We start from the raw sequence: 23419 nt of genomic DNA on the forward strand, positions 1-23419 counted from the left end.
AAGCAATCTCTAAACGTAAAACTGATTATTTGCGTGAAACAGACACTAACTTGAACGCCATTTTGTCACAGACTACTATGATCTTAGCTCCTTACAATTGGTCCGGACCAATTTTAAGTTTCGATTGTAACTTACAATGATCTTAGCCTACAATTGCTTTGTGCAAGTGGATGGCGATTGTAGCCGAAGCCTAAGATCGTGATCTTAAGGACTTACAATAATTGTAGCGCTAAGATCGTTCTGTGGAAGTGGACCCAGGGCCCTGTTTCATAAAGCGATTGTACCACTATGACTATCGTGAGTCTGTGTTAAAGTATGGGAGTTATGATCGTTTTGTGAAATGAGGCCCTGCATTCTAGTTAATCATGTTATTCTGTGTCAAAAAACTGTTAGATCACATTGCCTTCTCACAACAAATGTCTAAATGTGTCCCCACATGGGCACAATGTGTGAAGCCCATTTCTGGTGTCCCCCGCCGTGATGTTGCTGGAATATTGCTAAAAGCGGCGGCGTAAAACCAAACTCACTCAGTCAGTCTAAATGTGTAATTACTTCCTTCAGACCAAGCATGAAAGCTTCTTTGATTTTTAAGCTGCTTCCACTTGCAGCATTTAATATTCACATTCTGTTGAATTTTTCCTAATAATTTTCAGAACTGGAAGGTTTCCTGACATCGCCTAAAAACAAGACCATTAAAGAAGGCATGAATGTTTCTTTGGAGTGCTCCATTAACAGCACAAGTCCACGGGTCAATTTCACTTGGTTCAAGAATGATATTCCAGTTGACCTTGGTAAAACAGTGCAGAACAATTCCTATACCAGTATTCTCATCATTGGGGCAGCTCTATCTGATGAGGGAGAATACCACTGTAGAGCGACCAACAGTGACTATGGACAGGTGCTATCTGTGAATAGCTCTAGGGGAATCTTGTCCATCGAAAAAGGTAAGCAGGCACAAAACTAGTGTCTCAACTAGTGTTTTGAGAATTGAACGATTTCTTTCAACAGTTTTCTTGTGTGCGTTAGAAAGTTGGCAACAAATATCATCCTGTTTATGACTGACAATTGTTCTATAATTCAAAGATTTCTCGCCACAAAAGTGATGGGAATCAAGTTTCATATGTCTCTTAAAAAGTGTCCCAATATTTGCCCATCATGAATGTACGATGTAACAAATGCACCTTTTTGATTGTCATTTGCAAAAAGAGCACATGGTAAGTAAACGACGCCATCTTTTGAAGGAGAATATCTCAGCCAATCATTGGTATTAAGATGTGTTGGATTAATTTTCTGTTTTACACCTCTAATTTCCGTTTAAGGATATTTTAGTGTTTTGTCAGCCCTTACATCTGTTGAATGTAAATGTTTCAGGAGAGTAGACCGAATTTGTTCTGATTTTAGTTCACTTTCTCTGTACCAGCCAATATCAGTACCAGAGAAACTGTAAGATAGTTTTGGTGAATTTGATGCTAGTGAAGTCTTACAAGTTGCACCTTCTTCCTTGACAGAGCACGAAAAACAGTTATTGGAATTCGTGTTAGTTCAACTAGCAGATGGAACCTCTGTTTCTGACTGCAATTTTACAATAAAAGAATCAATTGTTTTACAGTTCTCACTTTTAAACTTTTTACTCATGATATTTCCAAAGGAGACCAAATGACTGATAATTTAATCTCATTTGTTATCTATATTAACTGTAGTTTCCTAAACGTTAATTTGTTAAGATACTTGTATTTTGATGCGAATATATTTTAACAACTTGACAATACGGCGTAAGTGTTTGGTCTGACACAAGTAAAACACGCAAATGCCACAAAACTAAATATAACATATTTTTCCTTATCCTGACTCATGCTCTTTTGCTTGTCTCCTTCCTCTTGCGAACGTTAGTGGAACACTTGTATCTCCTATTGAAGCTCCCTTCAATAAAAACAGACGTAAAATCCCTACTCACCACGAGTTAACTGTGTGGCCGTTTTGGCGGGAAAGCGGCGCCACCGTACTCCCATGCTTCACTCTCTCTCCTTCTCCCTCTTTGGGCAGGTTGTGAGAGTGCCTGTGTCTCCTATACGGCACTATATCCTTTAATTACTTAGTTATTCTCCTCTATACTACTTTTATAGAGGTTTAGTTAGTATTCTTCAACAATATGGTTTGATATTTAATCGTATTTAGCACTGTTTATTCACGGAATTGTCCGTGTTTGTTCAGTTGTGTACATTTCATGAAAACCTATTTTCGTTGTAGGTTTAGGTTCGCTGCTGCAAACCCGCATTGACTGTCCCCTAGCTGCACAACAACATGTATTTCCAGCTATAGCTGTAATCTTTATCAGCATTGAACAGAAATTCAATTTAATAAATAATTTTTTCTCTGTACTTAGATGCACTACCGACAAATCCAGGTGACTTTACAAGTCATGGATAAACTGGCTGAGTCCCTCACGAGCTGTCTACTGCTGTCAGACGACTTACTACCATCAAGTGACCTGCCGGAGGTGTCCTCGGAGGATGGGCGTGGGATGTTGTCCGCCATTACTTCGAAGACGTTGGCTTCTACATCGGACAACCCCTCAACGCAGACGAAGAAGAAGCCATCCTCTACGCAGAATGAAGCCTCACACCCCTACGATGCCTAGAAGCTCTACAGGGACTCCTGGCGCGAGACTACAGGGACCTTTTCGCAGACATCGCCCCGATGGCAGTGAGATGACTTCATGATGAGCCGCTGCTGATCATCCAAGAGATACAGCACGCAGTCCGAGGGCGACAGATGAGCCGCATCCCTGGACCATATCGCTATCAACGCAGAGAGGGCAGCTCTACAATCTTCGCGAGATCTAAGAAAAGAAGCCATCCTCTACCCAGAGAAGGCTACACACCCCTCAGATGACGCACCAACTCTACGGGACGCCTGCGCAGACTACAAGGACTTTCTCAGCCGAGATTGTCCCGATGACGGAAAGAGGACTCTATGATGAGCCGCTCATCATCCCCGACATCACCAGTAGAAGCGGGCCTCAGCAACGGTAACGTCAGCACAGTTGTCTACACAGTCCGAAGTATCTACACTGACGGCAGATGAGAGATCCCTGGGCCATATCGCTACCAAGGCAGAGAGGGCAGCTCATCTCTCACCGCAGACATTCAACCCAGGGACTTCATGCAGCCCTGGAGATGATGGAGAGGCTTTCACACTGAGAAGAGCATCGCATGATCAACAACCAGCCCGCAGAACGGACCCGACCTTCGCGAAGGATCAAATGCAGACGATGCTTCAGAGAGGCCCTCCAGCTACGTGACGACCGGGAACAGATCTACGCTTCAGGTCGTCAACCAGCCTGTGCGAAGGACGACACGCCTATCCCCAGATGCCGAATCAGATGATTAGCATTCGCGAAGGCACTCGAGAAGGACGACATGCCTATACCCAGATGCCAAATCAGATGATCAGCATTCGCGAAGGCACTCGCGAAGGACTTCGGACACAGCCTCAAAGACATCTTCAACATCGCATAGATCGTCAAGGGATTCACCGAGGCATTCGCGAACCAAGAGATGCTCACCTCCACGCAGGTCTCCCCGCAGGTCACCTTACAGATGCAGTTCACCCGGCTCCTCTCCATGCTGATCTCCACGCAGGTCTCCACGCAGGTCTCCACGCAGATCCCCAGCGAAGCAGAGACATCGCAGTACTTAGTCTCTCAACTGAACGCTACATGCCGTCAACAAGCTTGCGCGGCGGCATTCGGCAAGAGGCCATCTACAACGCCGCCAGAGTACTTAGATTCTCAACAGAACGCTACATGCCGTCACCGAGCCTGTGCAAAGGCATTCGCACAGGCCATCTACAAAGCAGAGACGTCGCAGTACTTAGCTTCTCAACAGAACGCTACATGTCGTCACCGAGCCTGCGCGAAGGCATTCGCACAGGCCATCTACAACGCAGAGACGTCGCAGTACTTAGCTTCTCAACAGAACGCTACATGTCGTCTACAACTTGCGCGAAGGACGGCGCTATCTTCAGAGATAATGAGCCTAATAACAGATGATGAGCCTAATAAAGGATCTTCAGGCCGACTACCTACATCAAGGCATCAACGACGCCTCGCTGACCATTTCGGAATATATTGCCAGGAAGGCAATCCCGGACTACGAGACGATTACCTACACGTTCAAGAGGGGTACTCTTGTCCGAATTCATCACCGGCACGGATCTTCAGACTGAATCCAGGACGGGATTCACATAGATTGATATATCTACTTTAGAAGACTCATGGCCTTATAGAGATCTTCACTTCCGTACAGATCTGCAGATATTCTCACTGGCGTGGTTCAACAGCAGCCTTGCTAAGGCTAGGTAACTACATACTCGTCACCGATTCCCTGAGTAGAATTTCCAACAAAGTTCAGCATTAATTCTACAATTACGACGCTTCATTGAGATAGATGTATGCAGTCTACAAGAGCAGCACTGACAACGTGCAGATTTCAGCTGATCATCTGTATAAAGGGCGACGACATTATCTTCAGGACTGAAGTAACAGTCACAGCAGCCAGGAAAACAGCCTACCTACATCAGTATTACGCTAAAATATTTCGCTGGTTACCATTCAACCCTCGATACACGGGTCACTGTAACTCTGGAAGGCTACGGACAAGACCGAGGTGATCAGATATCAACGGCGGCACTAGATTCTACAAGGACCTTTTTCCTGCTACACCGGTGACGCCACAGCCGCAAGCCAAAGGAATCAAAATGCTTTATTTTTATTGGACCACGAGAGACAACGACCTGCGCAGAGGTCGGACGTAGTTCACAGGTCAAGAAATGGGTTACTAGTGACAACAACCTGTCAGCGAGAGAGGAAGGCCTCAATTACAGTCCAGTTAGACGGGACCTCATTGGATTTGGCTGCCTTCACGAGGTTAGAGACCTTCCCGTCATCATTGAAGACGATTCATCAGTCGGCTTGCAGCAACATACGCTATCGGACTTTGGGTGACGGCAGCCAGACGACTTTATATAGACTTCACAACGATCGCAGTCACAGAGTCGGACATCGCTTCATTTCCCTTACGAACACGGCAAAGGTTTCAAGATCGTAGGATATAGATACAAGTCCTTGTATCTCAAGCACTACTCTCTCCGCTATTACTACGGTGGCAGAGTCTGTTGGTTCCTCTCTCACGCCAGCACAAGACATGACACGCAGAGGGAGTCTACAACTACCCACTACAGGTCTTCGTGAATGTACAAACTGACCATCCGACTCCTTCGACTCCCGGACAGATTAAATCCATATCCAATATGGTGGACTCAGAGATCGGATGGTCGCAGACGCACCTATTTAGCAGAGCCGGAGTACAAGACGCATCTCTATGTGGACGAATCTCTCCAAGATTGGGGAGCACACCTCGACAGCGATGTGTCAGCTGGGATATGGACCATAGCAGAGAAGATCTGCACTTCCACATGCTGGAAATGAAAGCAGTGATAAATGCCATACTCCACTGGACCAGCATTTTGAAGAATGCTCATCTGAGGGTACATACAGTCACCTCCACAGTGGCGTTCTACATCCACAGAAGGATCAACAAGGTCGGCGAACCTTCTGGACCTCTGCTTTCAACTGGTCAGCATAACAGTCAACCTGAATGTCCACATCAGAGCATGCCACATTCCAAGAGCCAAGAATGTGATAGCAGATGCACTATCCTGTCAAACACAGCCATTCTCAACAGACTGGATGCTACATCCAGAGATCTTCAAGCAGATCATACAAGAGATGGGAGCACCATTAATAGACCTCTTCGCCACAAGGGTCAACTGATAACATTCGCCCCACCAATACCAGATCCATCGGCATGGGCAACGGACACGCTAAGCATCTCCTTGTAAGGACTAAACGCTTACGCGTTTCCACCACCAGCTCTAATACCGAGGGTGTTGCAGAAAATCAGTCAGACGAGAGACCTCCAACTACTTGGGGCACGCCTTACTGCCCAGCGAGAATATGGTTCCCTATTCTCATACAAGACCTAGGACTGCCTCACCTGCAACTACCAGAGTGGACGAATCTACTAGTACATCCTCACACAAAGCAGGCGCACGGCAACCCAGAGGTGTTCCGGCTACACGTGTGGACTGTATCAAGGCATGCTTGAACAAGTGAGGATTTTCCGCCAGAGCAGCGACAGCAGTCACACTAGCTTTACGCAAGTCTACACGCAACTTGTATGACGACAAGTGGCGACGCTTCGAGACATACGCTTCGAGGACCAGCTTCACAGCCATGAAAGCGACACATCCTCAAGTGGCGGACTACCTTTGTCACCTAGACAAACGAAGCGGTTAAAAGGGTCAACACTCTCAACAACCTAGCGGCATTGAGGTCAGTTATCGCCATGAGGACGTGTGCAACTGACGAAAGGACCAGAGTTACTGGCCTTACTATGCCCTTTTAATTGGAGGACCAACAACAGAGATTTAAAGCTCCGGTGTGGGACCTCAACGTAGTTCTACGACATCTCACTAGTGACATCTACGAACCATTATAGAGAACATCATTCGAGTTCTTGACGCAGAAGACGCTGTTCCTGATAACCTTAGCAACAGCAGCAAGGATGTCGGAAATACATGCTCTGGACTTCGAGAGAACACGATTTGATGAAAATCAAAACATCGTGCATATGGGACTGAGATGGGACTTCATAGCAAAGAATTAACTGCCAGGTCATCCAGCCAGACAGTTCCACGTCCCAACACTATCATCAGTCCTTGGACCACAGGATACGCAGGACCTATCCTTGTGCCCAGTGAGAGCATTGAAAGTCTACCTACAAAGATCCAGGTCCAGGAGACGGAAATTCAAGCGTCTTTTCGTCTCGATATCGACAGCGACACAGACGGAGGTCTTCCACACTAAGATATCAATCTGGATCAGAACTGTCATACTACGGGCCTACAAAGCAGCAGGATTTGATCCTCCAAGAGCCTCCAACCCACATGAAGTTAGAGCTCTGGCGTCAACGCTCGCTCTACATGGGAATCGCTCTATCTAGACGATAATGGAGGGCTGCTTCTGGAAATGGGACATGGTGTTTGCCAACCACTACCTGAGGGACATTGCCACCGAGGACGGCTCTGGCATTCACCATTTCGGCCCACTTGTTGTAACACAACAATTGACAGCCCCACAAAGGCGCTGAGACGGAGTCTCGCCCCTTTTATCACATGACTTGCAAAAGCCTACACTCTGGAGATTTCAGCTTTAGAGTCTATATGCACGTCTAGGACAGACTAGCATAAGTGATATGACCCAGTACTTGTAAGGACATACTGCACACAGGAAAGGGTCGCTTCTCCACTTGATGCTCGCATCAAGAGATGGAGTTGCAAAATCCACATGAAATGTTAACAGAAGCAAGTACCAAAAGTTAACAATTGTGGTCCCCCCATCAGAGAAAGCTGGAAGTGAAGGGTTACAGCAGCAGCAGAGCCTAGCAGTAAAAGAAGTGCTACCATGAAGTTCCCATAGGGGTATGCAAGACGTAAATCACTACATGAAATCCAGAAGTAGCTTGACCCACCACCAAATCCGTCGGATTCTACAAGCAAAAGAGCATGAGTCAGGATAAGGAAAAATATGTAATTTTCTGAATAAAATTGATATTTTATACTTATCCTGACTCATGAGGTAAGCCCTCCCAACCTCCCGCTAGACACTTTGGATTTCCCTGTAAATTAAAGTGTTGGTCTCATAATTCGGAGAGAGTGACGCATGGGAGTACGGTGTCGTTGCTTTCCCGCCAAAACGGCCACACAGATAACTCGTTGTGAGTAGGGATTTTACGTCTGTTTTTATTGAAGGGAGCTTCAATAGGAGATACAAGTGTTCCCCTAGCGTTCGCAAGAGGAAGGAGACAAGCAAAAGAGCATGAGTCAGGATAAGTATAAAATATCAATTTTATTCAGAAAATTACATATTTTTCACTTCTATAAACATTGTACAAGTGATTGTGTGTGATTGGATAAAATCGTTTTCGTGAAGAACAGTGCATTCTGACGACTGTCACCAGTAAAATAGAGAAACATTTCACAAGAACCTCAATATATCTCTTATAAATGCTTTTATTGAAGTTCAAAGTGTAAGCACATGCTTTTTGTACTACATGGTAGCTTATAAGGTTGGTGAAGAAGTCTATATGTCTAATGTGAGGCTCTTTTTGTTGCAGGGCCTACTACAATCTTAATCAGTATCCTGGTGCCGGGAGGGCTGGTGTTTCTGGTTGTGGTGGTGGTGGTGGTGGTGTTTCTGGGGGTGCTGAAGTCCAGGAAGCACAATGAGAATAATAATGAGCAAAAAGAGCACATGGTGAGCAAACGACGCCATCTTTTGAAGGAGAATATCTCAGCCAATCATTGATATCAAGATGTGTTGGATTAATTTTCTGTTTTACACCTCTAATTTCCATTTAAGGATATTTTAGTGTTTTGTCAGCCCTTACATCTGTTGAATGTAAATGTTTCAGGAGAGTAGAACGAATTTGTTCTGATTTTAGTTCACTTTCTCTGTACAAGCCAATATCAGTACCAGAGAAACTGTAAGATAGTTTTGGTGAATTTGATGCTAGTGAAGTCTTACAAGTTGCACCTTCTTCCCTTGACAGAGCACCTAAAAACAGTTATTGGAATTCGTGTTAGTTGAACTAGCAGATGGAACCTCTGTTTCTGACTGCAATTTTACAATAAAAGAATCAATTGTTTTACAGTTCTCACTTTTAAACTTTTTACTCATGATATTTCCAAAGGAGACCAAATGACTGATAATTTAATCTCATTTGTTATCTATATTAACTGTAGTTTCCTAAACGTTAATTTGTTAAGATACTTGTATTTTGATGCGAATATATTTTAACAACTTGACAATACGGCGTAAGCGTTTGGTCTGACACAAGTAAAACACGCTAATGCCACAAAACTAAATATAACATTTTTTTCACTTCTATAAACATTGTACTAGTGATTGTGTGTGATTGGATAAAATCGTTTTTGTGAAGAACAGTGCATTCTGACTACTGTCACCAGTAAAATAGAGAAACATTTCACAAGAACCTCAATATATCTCTTATAAATGCTTTTATTGAAGTTCAAAGTGTAAGCACATGCTTTTTGTACTACATGGTAGCTTATAAGGTTGGTGAAGAAGTCTATATGTCTAATGTGAGGCTCTTTTTGTTGCAGGGCCTACTACAATCTTAATCAGTATCCTGGTGCCGGGAGGGCTGGTGTTTCTGGTTGTGGTGGTGGTGGTGGTGGTGTTTCTGGGGGTGCTGAAGTCCAGGAAGCACAATGAGAATAATAATGAGCAAAAAGAGCACATGGTGAGCAAACGACGCCATCTTTTGAAGGAGAATATCTCAGCCAATCATTGATATCAAGATGTGTTGGATTAATTTTCTGTTTTACACCTCTAATTTCCATTTAAGGATATTTTAGTGTTTTGTCAGCCCTTACATCTGTTGAATGTAAATGTTTCAGGAGAGTAGAACGAATTTGTTCTGATTTTAGTTCACTTTCTCTGTACAAGCCAATATCAGTACCAGAGAAACTGTAAGATAGTTTTGGTGAATTTGATGCTAGTGAAGTCTTACAAGTTGCACCTTCTTCCTTGACAGAGCACGAAAAACAGTTATTGGAATTCGTGTTAGTTGAACTAGCAGATGGAACCTCTGTTTCTGACTGCAATTTTACAATAAAAGAATCAATTGTTTTACAGTTCTCACTTTTAAACTTTTTACTCATGATATTTCCAAAGGAGACCAAATGACTGATAATTTAATCTCATTTGTTATCTATATTAACTGTAGTTTCCTAAACGTTAATTTGTTAAGATACTTGTATTTTGATGCGAATATATTTTAACAACTTGACAATACGGCGTAAGCGTTTGGTCTGACACAAGTAAAACACGCTAATGCCACAAAACTAAATATAACATTTTTTTCACTTCTATAAACATTGTACTAGTGATTGTGTGTGATTGGATAAAATCGTTTTTGTGAAGAACAGTGCGTTCTGACTACTGTCACCAGTAAAATAGAGAAACATTTCACAAGAACCTCAATATATCTCTTATAAATGCTTTTATTGAAGTTCAAAGTGTAAGCACATGCTTTTTGTACTACATGGTAGCTTATCAGGCTGGTGAAGAAGTCTATAATTTTTCCTTATCCTGACTCATGCTCTTTTGCTTGTCTTCTTCTTCTTGCGAACATAGTGGAACACTTGTATCTCCCTAATTGAAGCTCCCTTCAATGTAAAATCACTAATTAGTACTCACCAAGAGTTGCTTCCCTTTCCGAAATGCGAGGGAAAGGAGGCGCCACCTCTTCCCACATGCTTCACTCTCTCCTTCTCCGCCCAGTGAGCAGGATGTGAGAGGGCCTGTGTCTCCCTACACACTATATCCTTTGATTATTCTTATTTAGTTACCTCTTTTAGTCATCTATAGAGGTTTAGCTAGTATCCTTCAACATTATGTATTGATATTTATTCGTATTTCTGCTGTTTATTCACGGGACGCCATGATTGTTCAGTAGTTTACGTTGATGAAAATCTGTACTGTTTGCAGGTTACTTTTTTCTGCTGCTGATCCGCATTTAATATGCCCTAGCTGTACTGCACCATGTTCATTTTCTTCACATTGCAGTTACTGTAATAATTTGTCTAATTCTGGTTTTAACAAATATTTACTTTGCGTTTTGAGACGCGCAGCAGATAGGTCACATAAGCAGAGTCTAGCCATGGCTGATACATCTGAACCCCTCGCCAGTCAACTGCTGTCGGACTGACCCTCCCGTCCTGGTGTTCGCTAGAGTTACCCGAGGAGAGGCGTGGGATGCTGTCCGCCGTCTCCAAGAAGCGTCCTGCATCCCCAGACATCCCTTCGTCGCAGCCGAAGACTAAGAGGGCTTCTACTTCCAACTCAACGCAGACTCCGCACCCCCAGGGCAGCGTCTACCTCCAAGGGGAAATCGGCCAGAAGTCTACAAGGACTTTCTCAGCTGAGATTGTTCCCGCCGCAGAACTGGGCCTGTATGATGATCAGCCGATCATCATACCTGATGTGCATCACGAGAAACGACCAGTGTCGGCAACACTGACGTCAGCGCAGATCTACACACAGCTTGATGTACTAACGCTGATGTCTGACGATCTTCCTGAGGGTCCCGTCGCTACCAACGCAGATAGGGCAGCAACTACATCTTCGCGGACCGTCCCAGACGACCTGGTTCTTCAGATTATGAAGATGATGGAAGACCGCTACGGACTGGAGAGACAACCAGCCCAGAGCCTGAGCCTGAGCGAAGGCTCCAACGTAGACGTCACCCCAGAGGGACTCCCCGTCAACGTAGCGGCTGCTACCAAGTCATCGCTGAGGAACCCACCTGCGCGAAGGACGTCACAGCCCACCTCTGCGAAGGACCCAGATGTTCAGCGTTCGCGCTCGCCGTCGCGAAAGCCTTCGCGAAGGACATCTAGATCGTCACCTACCTCGGACTCCGATGATCAATGCTCACGAAGAGGTTCGCGAAGGAAGATCCTCTCATCCCCGGACTCTGACTCGGACCCCCAGCCTTAGCGAAGGTCAAGTCGTCACTCCCCAGGACCGGACTCAGATGAAGCTTCGCGAAGGTCTTCGCGAAGGGCACCAGTTACAGGCTCCAAGTCATTTTCGTCTAGAAGGTCAACAAGGGATTCCCCAAGAGCTTCGCGAAGGTCACCATACAGACGCAGCTCGCCAGGCCGTTCTCCATGTCGATCTCCCTACCTCCGATCGACCCGATAACAACGGTCCCACAGAATCTGGACACAGCCTTCCATAAAGCCACTAAAGCCCAGGTGCCGCACTTACCACAGTTCAACGCCAAAAAGTTCTCAGCCCATAATATTGACCCATTTTTCAGGGCACAAGAAATCGACGATAACTTCAAAGTCATCAACGATGCCAAGACTAAGACGTACAAGATAGACGACCGCAAGCTGGTTCAGATCGAAACCATGACAAGAAGAATGTTCTTCGGCCTTAAAAGATCAAGAACGATTAATGAAACTCTCATCACCAGATTTCGAGATTCTACATCAGAAGACGACAGAATGATATACTCGCCCTCCTTATGCAGAAGAAGGACCAGCAGTTTTTAACGGATCATCTTACATCAGTCTCCTCGCGCGCTAACTCTGGCTCGTCGTCAAGGTCTCCTCGCTTCCTGCAGTTGGGGTGAACAGTTCACATCTTCACTCTACACAGCCTCGTTGTCTCACGCGTCAATCTTCGCTGGAGGAATAGATAAAGTCTCTAAAGAAGTCACCAAGGATTCAAGGGAAGTCCTTATGATAAAGTCGATGGACACGCTAGCTAGCGCATCAGGCAGACATCACAGAGATATTCAGGAAGATCAAAGTTTAATGGCTTACAGAAAGCACGGACAGGAAGATGGCGGTTCAAGAGGAGAAAAGATTCTTTTAAAGTAAGCCCATACGGCAACTGCAGGGGAGGATCTGGAAGAGGCAGGGCACCCAGAGGCTCCTCGCAACTATAAACGATGAAAGACGGGTTCGAACGACTGGAGTCTTCCACCCCAGCTGTTCCAGTACAACCATCACAAGTGGGTGGGCGCCTTCAACTGCACTGGGAGAACTGGGGAATTCTACAGGATCCATATGTCTCCAACATCCTACAACAGGGATATCGAATCCAACTACAGGCCACGCCCGGCTACAGTCAACCCTCACAAGTTCGACTTCCAGGCCCAACAACTACCAAAGTTACGAAGCTGTTTCATCTCTCCTAACCAAGCAGGCCATAGAAGTACTGGATCAAGTAAACATCGAACCAGGCTTCTACTCCCCAGTTTTCCTAGTGCCCAAGAAAAACTCCAAGGAAAAGTTCCGACTCATCTACAGCATGAGCACGTTCAACAGAGATTATCTACGCAAACCGCCAACGTTTCGCATGATACATCTACCTCAACTACTGCACCTAGTTCGTCCCATGGACTACATGGCCAGTATAGGTCTGCAGGATGCTTATCTACATATCCCGATACATCCCGAATCCAGGAAATACCTACGGTTTACACTAGACGGGCTGCATTACCAATGGAGAGTACTGTCATTTCGAATATCATCGGCCCCCTGGTTGTTCACAAGAGTAACGAAACCTATCGTCAACCTCAACGAAACCTCAACGCGTACGCGGTTCCGCCGCCAGCGCTAATTCCAAAGGTGTTACAGAAAATCAGACAAACGCAGAGCCTCCAACTGATTTTGGTCGCGCCCTACTGGCCAGCGAGGACGTGGTTTCCCATTCTAATTCAAGAAATCAGACAACCAACACTACAACTACCAAAGCGCTCGAATCTACTAGTACATCCTCACACCAAACAAGCGCGCGGAAACCCAGAAGCATTCCAACTTCACGTATGGACTGTATTAAAGTGTGTCTAAACAAGAGAGGTTATTCAGCCAGAGCGCGAAAGCAGTCACGCTTTTGCTTTATCGCAATCTTCATGCCAAGCAACTTGTATGACGACAAGTAGCACAGTTTTGAAACATACGCTGTTAAAAAGGGATTTACAGCTAGAAATGCTACTCATCCACAAGTGGCTGACTACCTTTGTTACCTACGACAAACTAAACGTCTAAAAGGCTCAACATTGTCAACATATTTTGCAGCTCTAAGTTCTGTGATAACTATGAGAACGGGTGTCAAGCTAACGAAAACGCCAGAGTTACTGGCCTTACTACGTTCATTCCAATTGGAGGATCAGAAACAGATTTCGCGCTCCAGCATGGGATCTAAATGTAGTGCTCCAACACCTCACAAGTGAGGCCTATGAACCACTGGAATCAGCATCGTTTGAATTTCTGACACAGAAAACATTGTTCCTGTTATCCCTAGCAATGGCAGCCAGGATGTCAGAAATTCACACTCTAGATTATGAGAGAACACGTTTCGATGACAATCAAAACATAGTGCGTATGGGACTGCGATGGGACTTTATCACCAAGAATCAATTGCCAGGTCAACCAGACAGATTATTCCATGTCCCTGCACTTTCCTCAATTCTCGGACCTCATGATACGCTTGACCTATCATTATGCCCAGTGAGAGCACTCAGAATCTATCTACAACGATCCAAAACGAGGCGACGACAACTCAAGCGGTTATTCACCCCTCTATCGACAGCGACTCAGACCGAAGTCTCTCGTACCACGATATCGATATGGATCAGAACTGTCATACTTCGTGCCTACAAGGCTGCAGGACTCGACCCTCCAAGAGCATCTAATCCAAATGAAATCAGAGCACTGGCTTCGACACTCGCTCTACACGGAAATTGCTCGTTGAATACCATTATGGAGGGCTGCTTTTGGAAAATCCGACATGGTGTTTGCTAACCACTATCTGAGAGATATCACCACTGAGGACGTCTCAGGTATTCACCATTTCGGTCCCATGGTCCTCGCACAGCAGTTGACAGTCCCTCGTAGACGATGAGACATAGTCTCACAAGATTATTCTGTATATATCATACCAGTATTATCTAGCTTATAACTCTACAGAGTTTTGTGCTAATTATATACATATCTTAAGTCTACATTAGTCTTAAGCCCAGTACTGATGTTACATGTACATTGGGTCGCTTCTCCACTTTGGAGTCGCTTTTATACTATTATTATTATTATTATCATATTATCTAAATATTGTAGTACCCCCATCTATGGCAGCTGGTAGAACTTATGTATTATAGCAGCAGGAATTATCTTATTTGCAGTGCCATTATGAAGTTCCCGTAGGGGGTTATTACATATATAAATCACTAATTATTTAAATCCAAAGTATTCTGTGTCCCACCTCCGTTTCCGTAGGATTCTACAAGCAAAAGAGCATGAGTCAGGATAAGGAAAAATATGTAATTTTCTGAATAAAATTGATATTTTATACTTATCCTGACTCATGAGGTAAGCCCTCCCATCCTCCCCACATAACACTTTGGATTTCCCTGTAAATTCAAGTGTTGGGCTCGTTAAACAGGAGAGAGTGAAGCATGTGGGAAGAGGTGGCGCCTCCTTTCCCGTGCATTTCGGAAAGGGAAGCAACTCTTGGTGTGTACTAATTAGTGATTTTACATTGAAGGGAGCTTCAATTAGGGAGATACAAGTGTTCCACTATGTTCGCAAGAAGAAGAAGAAGACAAGCAAAAAAGCATGAGTCATGATAAATATAAAATATCAATTTTATTCAGAAAATTACATTATCTAATGTGAGGCTCTTTTTGTTGCAGCTTAATCAGTATCCTGTTGCTGTTTCTGGTGGTGGTGGTTGTGGTGGTGTTTCTGGGGATGCGGAAGGTGCTGAAGCCCAGAAAGCACAATGAGAATAATAATGACTATTCACTTGCTGCATTCAAGGAAATTGACACACCATTTATCCCAAAAAGTGGTTACAAACGGATGGATGAAGATCTTCCATTCTGTATCCCTTGTCATGACAGAATCACAGTCAAGCATGTCTTCTTTGGCTATTGATTATTCCATCACAGGGTATATAGTTTGGCATGAAATGCATGTGGACCCGTTTTTTGTAAATATCTCTTCATCCAATGACCCAATCGATCTCAAACTGTGCAAGTGGATGTTTTGTCAGACAACCTAATCACATTGTAATCACCGATTTTATGCATTTGTATTAAAGAGTCTGTCTATGTAACTGTCAACAAAATAAACAGCAGAACGCAGACTGCTTGCAGAGGGAGGGAGCCAATGACCTGTAACAGCGGCAGTGTTGGGTCATAAAGGTAAATGCACGTGCAGTTCATGATAGTTACCTGTGCACTGCACAGTGATAGACCGTTTGGATCATTCACATTGACTACTTCTAGCTGTCATCATGAAAGCTTATTCAGATGATGCTAAACGTTTAATTAGAAATGTGTTGAATTTTTTTTTTAAAGAAAGCAAACGTAGCAAACCGATTTATAAGGTGTCGGATTACATGAAACGCATAAACTTTTGCTCTTGGCATGAAAAGAACATCGTGCTAAAAATTGTGAAAAATAAACCAACAACCAATAAACAAAACCTTGTACAAAAAGGTAGGCATCCAAAGTTAGATTCTTTTGACATCAGGGTCATCAGAGATGTCATTCGCGGGCTATTTGCTAGAAATGAACACCTTGCCACAAGAAAGTTAAAACACATCCTTGCAGAGGATCACGACATTAATGTTTCTAGGTTTATGCTAAGCAAACTACTGCTCAAATTTGGACAAGTACAAGAAGGTAGCAAACCAGAAACTTGTAATGTGTGAGAGATCTGATATTGTGAAAATAAGGTGTAACTATCTGAGAGAAATTAAGCAGGCAAGAGAGGATGGGTTCGAACCCATATATCTGGATGATACCTGGGTCAATGCAAACCATACTGCTGCCAGACAGTGGCTACCCACTGATCCCAGTGATGGTAGGAAAATACCAACAGGCAAAGGTGAACGTTTAATCGTTCTTCATGCAGGTTCCCACCGTGGATTCCTACCTGGGTGTGATCTGGTATTTCGGTCAAAGAGCACAGATGGTAGGGACTATCATACAGAAATGAACTCAACGGTTTTCACACAGTATGTTGAGGAACAATTGTTGCCAGCTCTGCCTTACAAAAGTCTTGTTGTCATGGACAATGCTCCCTATCACAGTGTTCGAGATCCAAACAATAGGTGCCCAACTTCCAATACATGGAAGTCAGATATGCAGTAATGGCTAACAAATAACAATATACAATTTTCAATTAAGGCCACTAAACCACAGTTGTATTCTTTGATTAAACCTAACAAACCTCCACCCACATATATAATATTGACAACATGCTACCCAACACGCCATAAGGTCTTGAGATTACCACCGCACCACTGTGATCTCAACCCAATCGAACTTATCTGGGGAGACCTTTAAAAGTACAGTGGCCCGAAAAATCAATCATTCAAGTTGAATGATGTCAAGCACATTGTCAACACTGCTATATGTGACATTGACATTGCACGCTGGCATGCATGTGTTGAACATGTCAAGAAGGTGGAGAAAGAGTACTGGCTCAAAGATGGCTTTGAAGGAGCAAACAGTTAATCCAGTTGTCATTCGTCTGGACACTGATGACTCTCTGTGGAAGAGAATGGAGTGAACTTGATGAAGTTTAATACTGTTATTATATTTACAGATAATAATAGTATCCAGCCAGATATGCTCAAAGAAATATGACTTCTTTTAACAATGACAGCACTGACTAATTCCAACGACTTATAGTGTAACATGAAACACTCATTTCACATAAAATTATCATGAAAATATAAATATTAACTATCTATATGCTTAAAGCTATTAGAAATGCATTGCTTAATTTGGAATGTGAACCATATCAAAACATAACACTTTTGTCTTCATTCTATCTTTTCTTCAATGAGTGTGCATGATTGTGTGTGCTTGTGTCTGAGGGAACCGGGCTTTAACAGTTGTTGAGTTCTAACCATAGGTGGTCCGATTAATGATTTAGTGTAAATATACTTTCTGTGTTTTTTAAATGCATTTCCACTTAGGTACTGCATAAACAAAATATGACATTAACATTACAAATTTAAAGATTTTAACCTACAGAATAATTCTCACTAATGGGTTTTGTGGTTAATGTTGAACAACTCAGAGAAACAAACTCCGTATGATGGTTAACAGTTGGCACCCACCTTACCTTATTCACGACCTGTGACACCTCTTCATACCTGTCTCGTGCATAGCTGACCTACATTGACGAACGTTGACCATTATGACCTAACACTGCCGCTGTTACAGGTCATTGGCTCCCTCCCTCTGCAAGCCGTCTGTCTTCTGCTGTTTATTTTTTTGACAGTTACATAGACAGATTCTATAATACAAATGCATAAAATCGGTGATTTACAATGTGATTAGGTTGTCTGACAAAACATCCACTTGCACAGTTTGAGATCGATTGGATGAAGAGATATTTACAAAAAACTGGGTCCACATGCATTTCATGCCAAGCTATAGTATTTCATATCATCTTTTTGAAAATGTGGGTCATTTGGTGTTGTTAAACTTAAAATATTTTTACATTCCAAATCTTTGTTGTGTCTTCTTGTGTATAGTGATATCTCTTTCTGGTAACTGGTATATAAATCTGTGATTCGTCTACTTATTTTTATTGCCTTTTGTAGACAGGTTTTTAACCGAAAAAATGTATTTTGTATTGGTAGTCTTTAATTTTCAGTGCCATGCTAATTTGAATTCTTAAACTTATTCACCTACTTGTGTCATTTTTTAATGGATTTGGTTGCAAACTTACTTTTTAAATTGCTTTTAACGTGCATAGTCTTAAATAAAAATCTTCTGGATCTCTAAAACATCATTTGGTGTCTTTTCTATATTAAATGCAAAACATGTATATGCAGTTAAAATGTACATTACAAAGTTGGAAGATCGTTCTATGTTGATATTTCGAGTTATCAACACAGACAACTTCAACAATATGTTGCGTAATGGCTTTGATCATCACTTTCAATTAGTGGTGGCAGTTCACTGTTTTGGGCTTATAAATTGCCATTATTATTATTATTATTTAATTTTGCAGTTATATGCTGCTGAAGACCATTTCAGTCCCCATGTTTTGTGGGAAGGGGGTTACAGTACAGAAGTTCTTTGATCCCTACATCGACTTTCACATGGCATCTTGTCAACTTTGTTTCAATTCATTAGCATCTAGATTGCAAGTTCAGGGTCAGTCCACCACCATTGCCAGTGCAGAATAGTATACTAGAGTCCTGCCACAACCTGCAACAACAAATCATGATGTGAGCAAGTTTGCTTTAACTGAGTGGTACGCAATCAGCCAGGTCTGACACCTCGGGACAAACCAATCCTTATTTCTTGTCAAGATGAGAATTATCATGTCATAAGAGTCGTAAGAGGTGATTAAGGGGCTCAGGTGGTCAGGCTCGCTGACTGGGTTGACACACATCATCGTATCCCAAATGTGTAGTTCGATGCTCATTGCTCATATTGTTGTTTTTATCCGGATTGTTGTTTTTATCCGGAGCAGAACTCTAGAACCGTTAAATGTTTCTTCACCAAACTTGGCACATAGATAGATCTGGTGGTGAACTAATGCCTTTTGGTAGTTTTGGATTTCTGAATAAAATATTTTTGCCGTTTCCATGGCAACAAGTTTGATTGGCGTTTCCATGGCAACAAGTTTGACTTTAACTGAAATTGGTCAGTATTTACATATGTCCATTTTTCCTTCGCTGTCCTTATATAAGTCCCATAAATCTCTGTTGACCTGTGAAAAATATTTATCATTGAACATAAGTAATAAGTGCAAGCGTCTGTTCACATTATTTAGATCAGGGTGTAATGCACTAGGTATCAAATATATTAGAAGAGGTACTGCCTCCTGCAATGATGATATTGTATTATGTAAACACTGTAAAAGTATTGAGGATGAAATCCATATTGTCTATATTTGTAAACGCTATGAGGATATGCGTCGGCGTTACATTCCGAAAACGGTCCATGGATATTATTATTCACACCGCAGCATATGTACATCATCCGACAATAACATCATAAATAATTTTGTCAAGTTCTTAGAACATGTTTATTCTGCTCCTGTTAGCGTTGTTGTATGAAAATGGTAACCAAAATCACTATTGTACCACCTTGTATGATGGGTCGTATGGCCTTTATACAAAAATAAACCCTTCTTCATTTTTCTAATAAAAGCTCAATATCTCTCATTCTCTTTGTTTCTTTTTCAAATGTTTGCCTTTTAGAGTTTATATGGTAATTCCTGCAAAGATATTTCAAAATGTGTTTTATGCCAATGAAGATTATCCACCATACAAGCATATGTAGTGTGCTGATTGAGCCTCGGGTTGAGATGCTTGTGCGGTGCTGTATGTGTACTAACTCTTCACACATATCCATTACAAGTGGTAGTGTATAAAACTGGAAACCTACCCACATAATGATCAAACTGAATGAATGAATGTTATAAATAGTGAAACCTGGTTCAGAAAAGATAGAATGTATGAGGAGTGTACAAGGTTGTTATCTGTTACAAGTGCCCTTATCTAATAATCCAACATAGGTATTGAAGATTCAGAAATAACAAAGTCACAAAAATGCTTTCAAAAGTGTTTCTGATCTAAAACCTTTTCATAAAGAATTTGCCATATACACACCAAAACATTGGACATAGTCATAACTAGTTAACATATTCATGAAGAGTATTTTACCATTGCGGGGGATATTGATTTTTGTAAGTGACATTATTTATTTCAAGAGTCCCTGTTACAGTTTGAGGCACACACCCAGGGAAATGTGTGTTCTTGGAGCTAAACAGGATTGATTTTCATTCTTGTTGTACAAACGTGTGCCTGAACTTTGTGATACAATGAAATGAATGATAGAGCATGAAGAGGATCAGAGACTCTATAATCTTTACAAAACGTCCATTCGCACATTCACACTTTTGCAAGTAAAATGGAAAATATGTCAACTCTATATATAGAATAATATCCAAAGTTAGACCTGGCAGAAGCAGTGTAGTAAAAAAAAACATATAAAAAATTCAGTTATCTACAATTTAACTGAAGTCTTATAACAGAGAGTGGTAGGACATCCACTGTGAATAAAATTTATTCTGTTCACATTTATCACTGAAAATGTGTTTTTCATATTGTATATCTATTTTTTTAATTCATGTTAAAAATCTTGAGGGATAATTTCACCTTCTTCAATTTACATTAATAAATAAAAAACACTTTTAAAGAAGTAAAATCAAATCAAAAACTCCCTCAGTAATTACATTTCCTTTTATACCAAACAAATGAGTTCTGCACTTAAATTCATGTTATCAATGTGATCACAGCTAACAGTAGTCCCAAAAAGCAAATTATTTCAAAAGGCCTTGACTTCATGACACTGCCAGTAAAGATGCACAACACTTTCTTTTTCCGAGTTACAGAAACTGCTCAGAGGACTCTGACTTACCAATTTTAAGTAGATATACATTAATATTTTGTTGCAATTATTCTGTGCTGCAGTCTATATTGAAGCCATCGTAATTTTATGTAGTCTTGAAAGGATTTAGATAAGTGTTCGGCCAATCCAAAGTTTGAAATAACATTGTGTCGTTTTGCCATTTTATCTGTGATTTAATATAGCAATATGAAATAATATCTTTTCGAGCCCTTTTTAATAGATGTAAGTTTGTTGAAACTTATTTTTCACCAGGGGCAGCAGGATCACTTGGTAAATCAAATTCCTTTTTTTCTTCAGAAAAATTTTCACAGAACTTATCACACCATAATCTTCCAAAAAAATACTTTCTTTAAAATCTTTAAAACACAAAAGTATTACGATCATTAAGAATATCAATTATTTGAGTTATGCCTTTTTCGCTGATGCTTTTGTTAAAGAAAGTCAGTTTACCAATAACAATATTGGATTATAAAAATAATATAAACAAGCAGTTGCCACTAAGGTGACATAATCCCCCGCCGCATATTATCAAATCAAACGTAAAGAGTAATGAAAGTGAAGGTCGTAGTTTAAGATGAAGTTAAATGTCAACAAAATCATGACCAGTCAACCTCTCTTGATATCTTGCTCTTTAGCTGTTCAAACACACTTTGACCTTCACATGAATGTCATGGTGTATGAAATATGCAAAAAATGGTAATAGAGAAATTGCTTATCAAAAAACATTCAAGAGAAGTCTTGAAAATATATGTAGAAAATCCAGTGAACCGTTCTTGAGATATCTGGCTGACAATCTTAACATACTGAAATCTTCAAAGTGTCGTTGTGACCTTGACAATTACGTGAAGGTCACTAAACTCGACTGGGCCCTGCACCTTCCCTATATGAAGCTTAGTGTCAAATATGATGAAAATCCAGTAAACGGTTCTTGAGCTATCTCGCTGACAAGCTAAACATGCAGCTTAACATGCTGAAATCTTCAAAGTGTCGTCGTGACCTTGAAAACTATTGGAAGGTCACCAAAATCGACTGGGCCCTGCGCCTTCCATTGCTATTTCTTTGTGAACCAATGCAAACAACTTGTGACTTATTATAATTAATTTTTAACCCTTCGTCTAACATAAAATCAGTATCATCTGCATATTGGGAAAAAATGCAAGTGATTTGGTCAGTGGTAATTCCAGTTATATCTTTGTTGTTTGGAACTATAAGTTTGCAAGTATTTCAGCACACAGCTAAAAAAATGTATGTTGAGAGAGGATCACCTTGTCTACAACCCAGCTGAACAGAAATCTGAGATGACATGTTTCCATTTATTAACAAATTAGAGTGAATAACATTATAAAAGACTGAAACCCATTTTCACATTAATCACCGATTCTCAGTCAGCGTGCACATCTGTGATCATAGAAATCGGAAGAAAAACATTGCATCTCAACACAATTTCTTCGATATGACAACAAGTATATTCACCTGCCCTATGTGCAGAATGATAGGACACAATGTCTTATGGTTTGTTAATAAACGGCAGTGACTAGCAGCTAAAATCCTTTATCAAACTCAAGTTAATTTCAACACAAATAAATCAAAAGAGTAATCAGATGTTATTTAGAATTTGACCGTTATATTGACAATTGTTGAAACTTCAAACAGGTTTTCCAAATAGAATCTCTAGTTCATCTAAAGTAATACTGAAAGCCTTTCACTGGCATTTCTATATTTAAAGAACATCATCATGGAGTTATGTGACCTGGAAACATATCTATTTGTCCCACAGTAGTTATAAAATGTATCATTGTAAGGTAATGAACATACAATACAACTGTTACGTAAATGCTGTCGAACATGACGGCTGCAGGTTTTGCCATTTTCAGAACACTGCAAATGCATATAAATTTATTACATATCTTTAACAAACGTTTAGCGACAAACGTTGGATTCTATAGGCATTTCTGTTCATTTGTCGCCAGTACAATCTTTGTATTTTACGTTACAGCTACTATAATTTACGTTAATACGAAAGCCACGTGGTAATTTCAGTAGATCTATATTTTTCATTACCGAGCATTATTATTCATGATTCATCTCATTAGAATACCTTCACGCATTGATAAACGTTTAACAGTTTGAGTTGTGATACATATACAAAAATCTTAAGGTTGGAGGTTCAGCACTTACATACCGATGATTTAACCCGACAGAGCTTCAGATCATGTGCAGCACGCACATTGAAATCAGCATGACTCAACATGTTTCCATGGCGACATTAAATTTGTTAGTGACTTATGCACATCATGTGATGA

The 23419-nt window shown here is 41.5% G+C and overlaps 1 protein-coding gene and 1 long non-coding RNA gene across 3 annotated transcripts in view; both read left to right on the forward strand.

Moving 5' to 3' along the window:
- The window catches only part of LOC124282458, an 80350-nt gene extending 70969 nt beyond the window's left edge, over window positions 1-9381 (forward strand). For both annotated transcript variants that reach the window (XM_046718445.1, XM_046718447.1), the window contains 3 exons: window positions 654-944; window positions 8238-8377; window positions 9247-9381. In XM_046718445.1, the coding sequence (XP_046574401.1) occupies window positions 654-944; window positions 8238-8377; window positions 9247-9264 (449 nt within the window). In that variant the 3' untranslated portion in view covers window positions 9265-9381. The remainder of the gene's footprint in view (window positions 1-653; window positions 945-8237; window positions 8378-9246) is intronic.
- Window positions 9382-15376: 5995 nt separating this feature from the next.
- LOC124282459 lies at window positions 15377-18480 on the forward strand. Its single transcript, XR_006900160.1, has 2 exons — window positions 15377-15615; window positions 18117-18480. It is a non-coding gene; the product is annotated as an uncharacterized LOC124282459 (long non-coding RNA).
- The last annotated feature ends 4939 nt before the right edge of the window (window positions 18481-23419 follow it).

Source organism: Haliotis rubra, unplaced genomic scaffold (genome assembly GCF_003918875.1).
Source record: "Haliotis rubra isolate DU_JTF1 unplaced genomic scaffold, ASM391887v1 Scf3, whole genome shotgun sequence".
NCBI classification, from domain to species: domain Eukaryota; kingdom Metazoa; phylum Mollusca; class Gastropoda; order Lepetellida; family Haliotidae; genus Haliotis; species Haliotis rubra.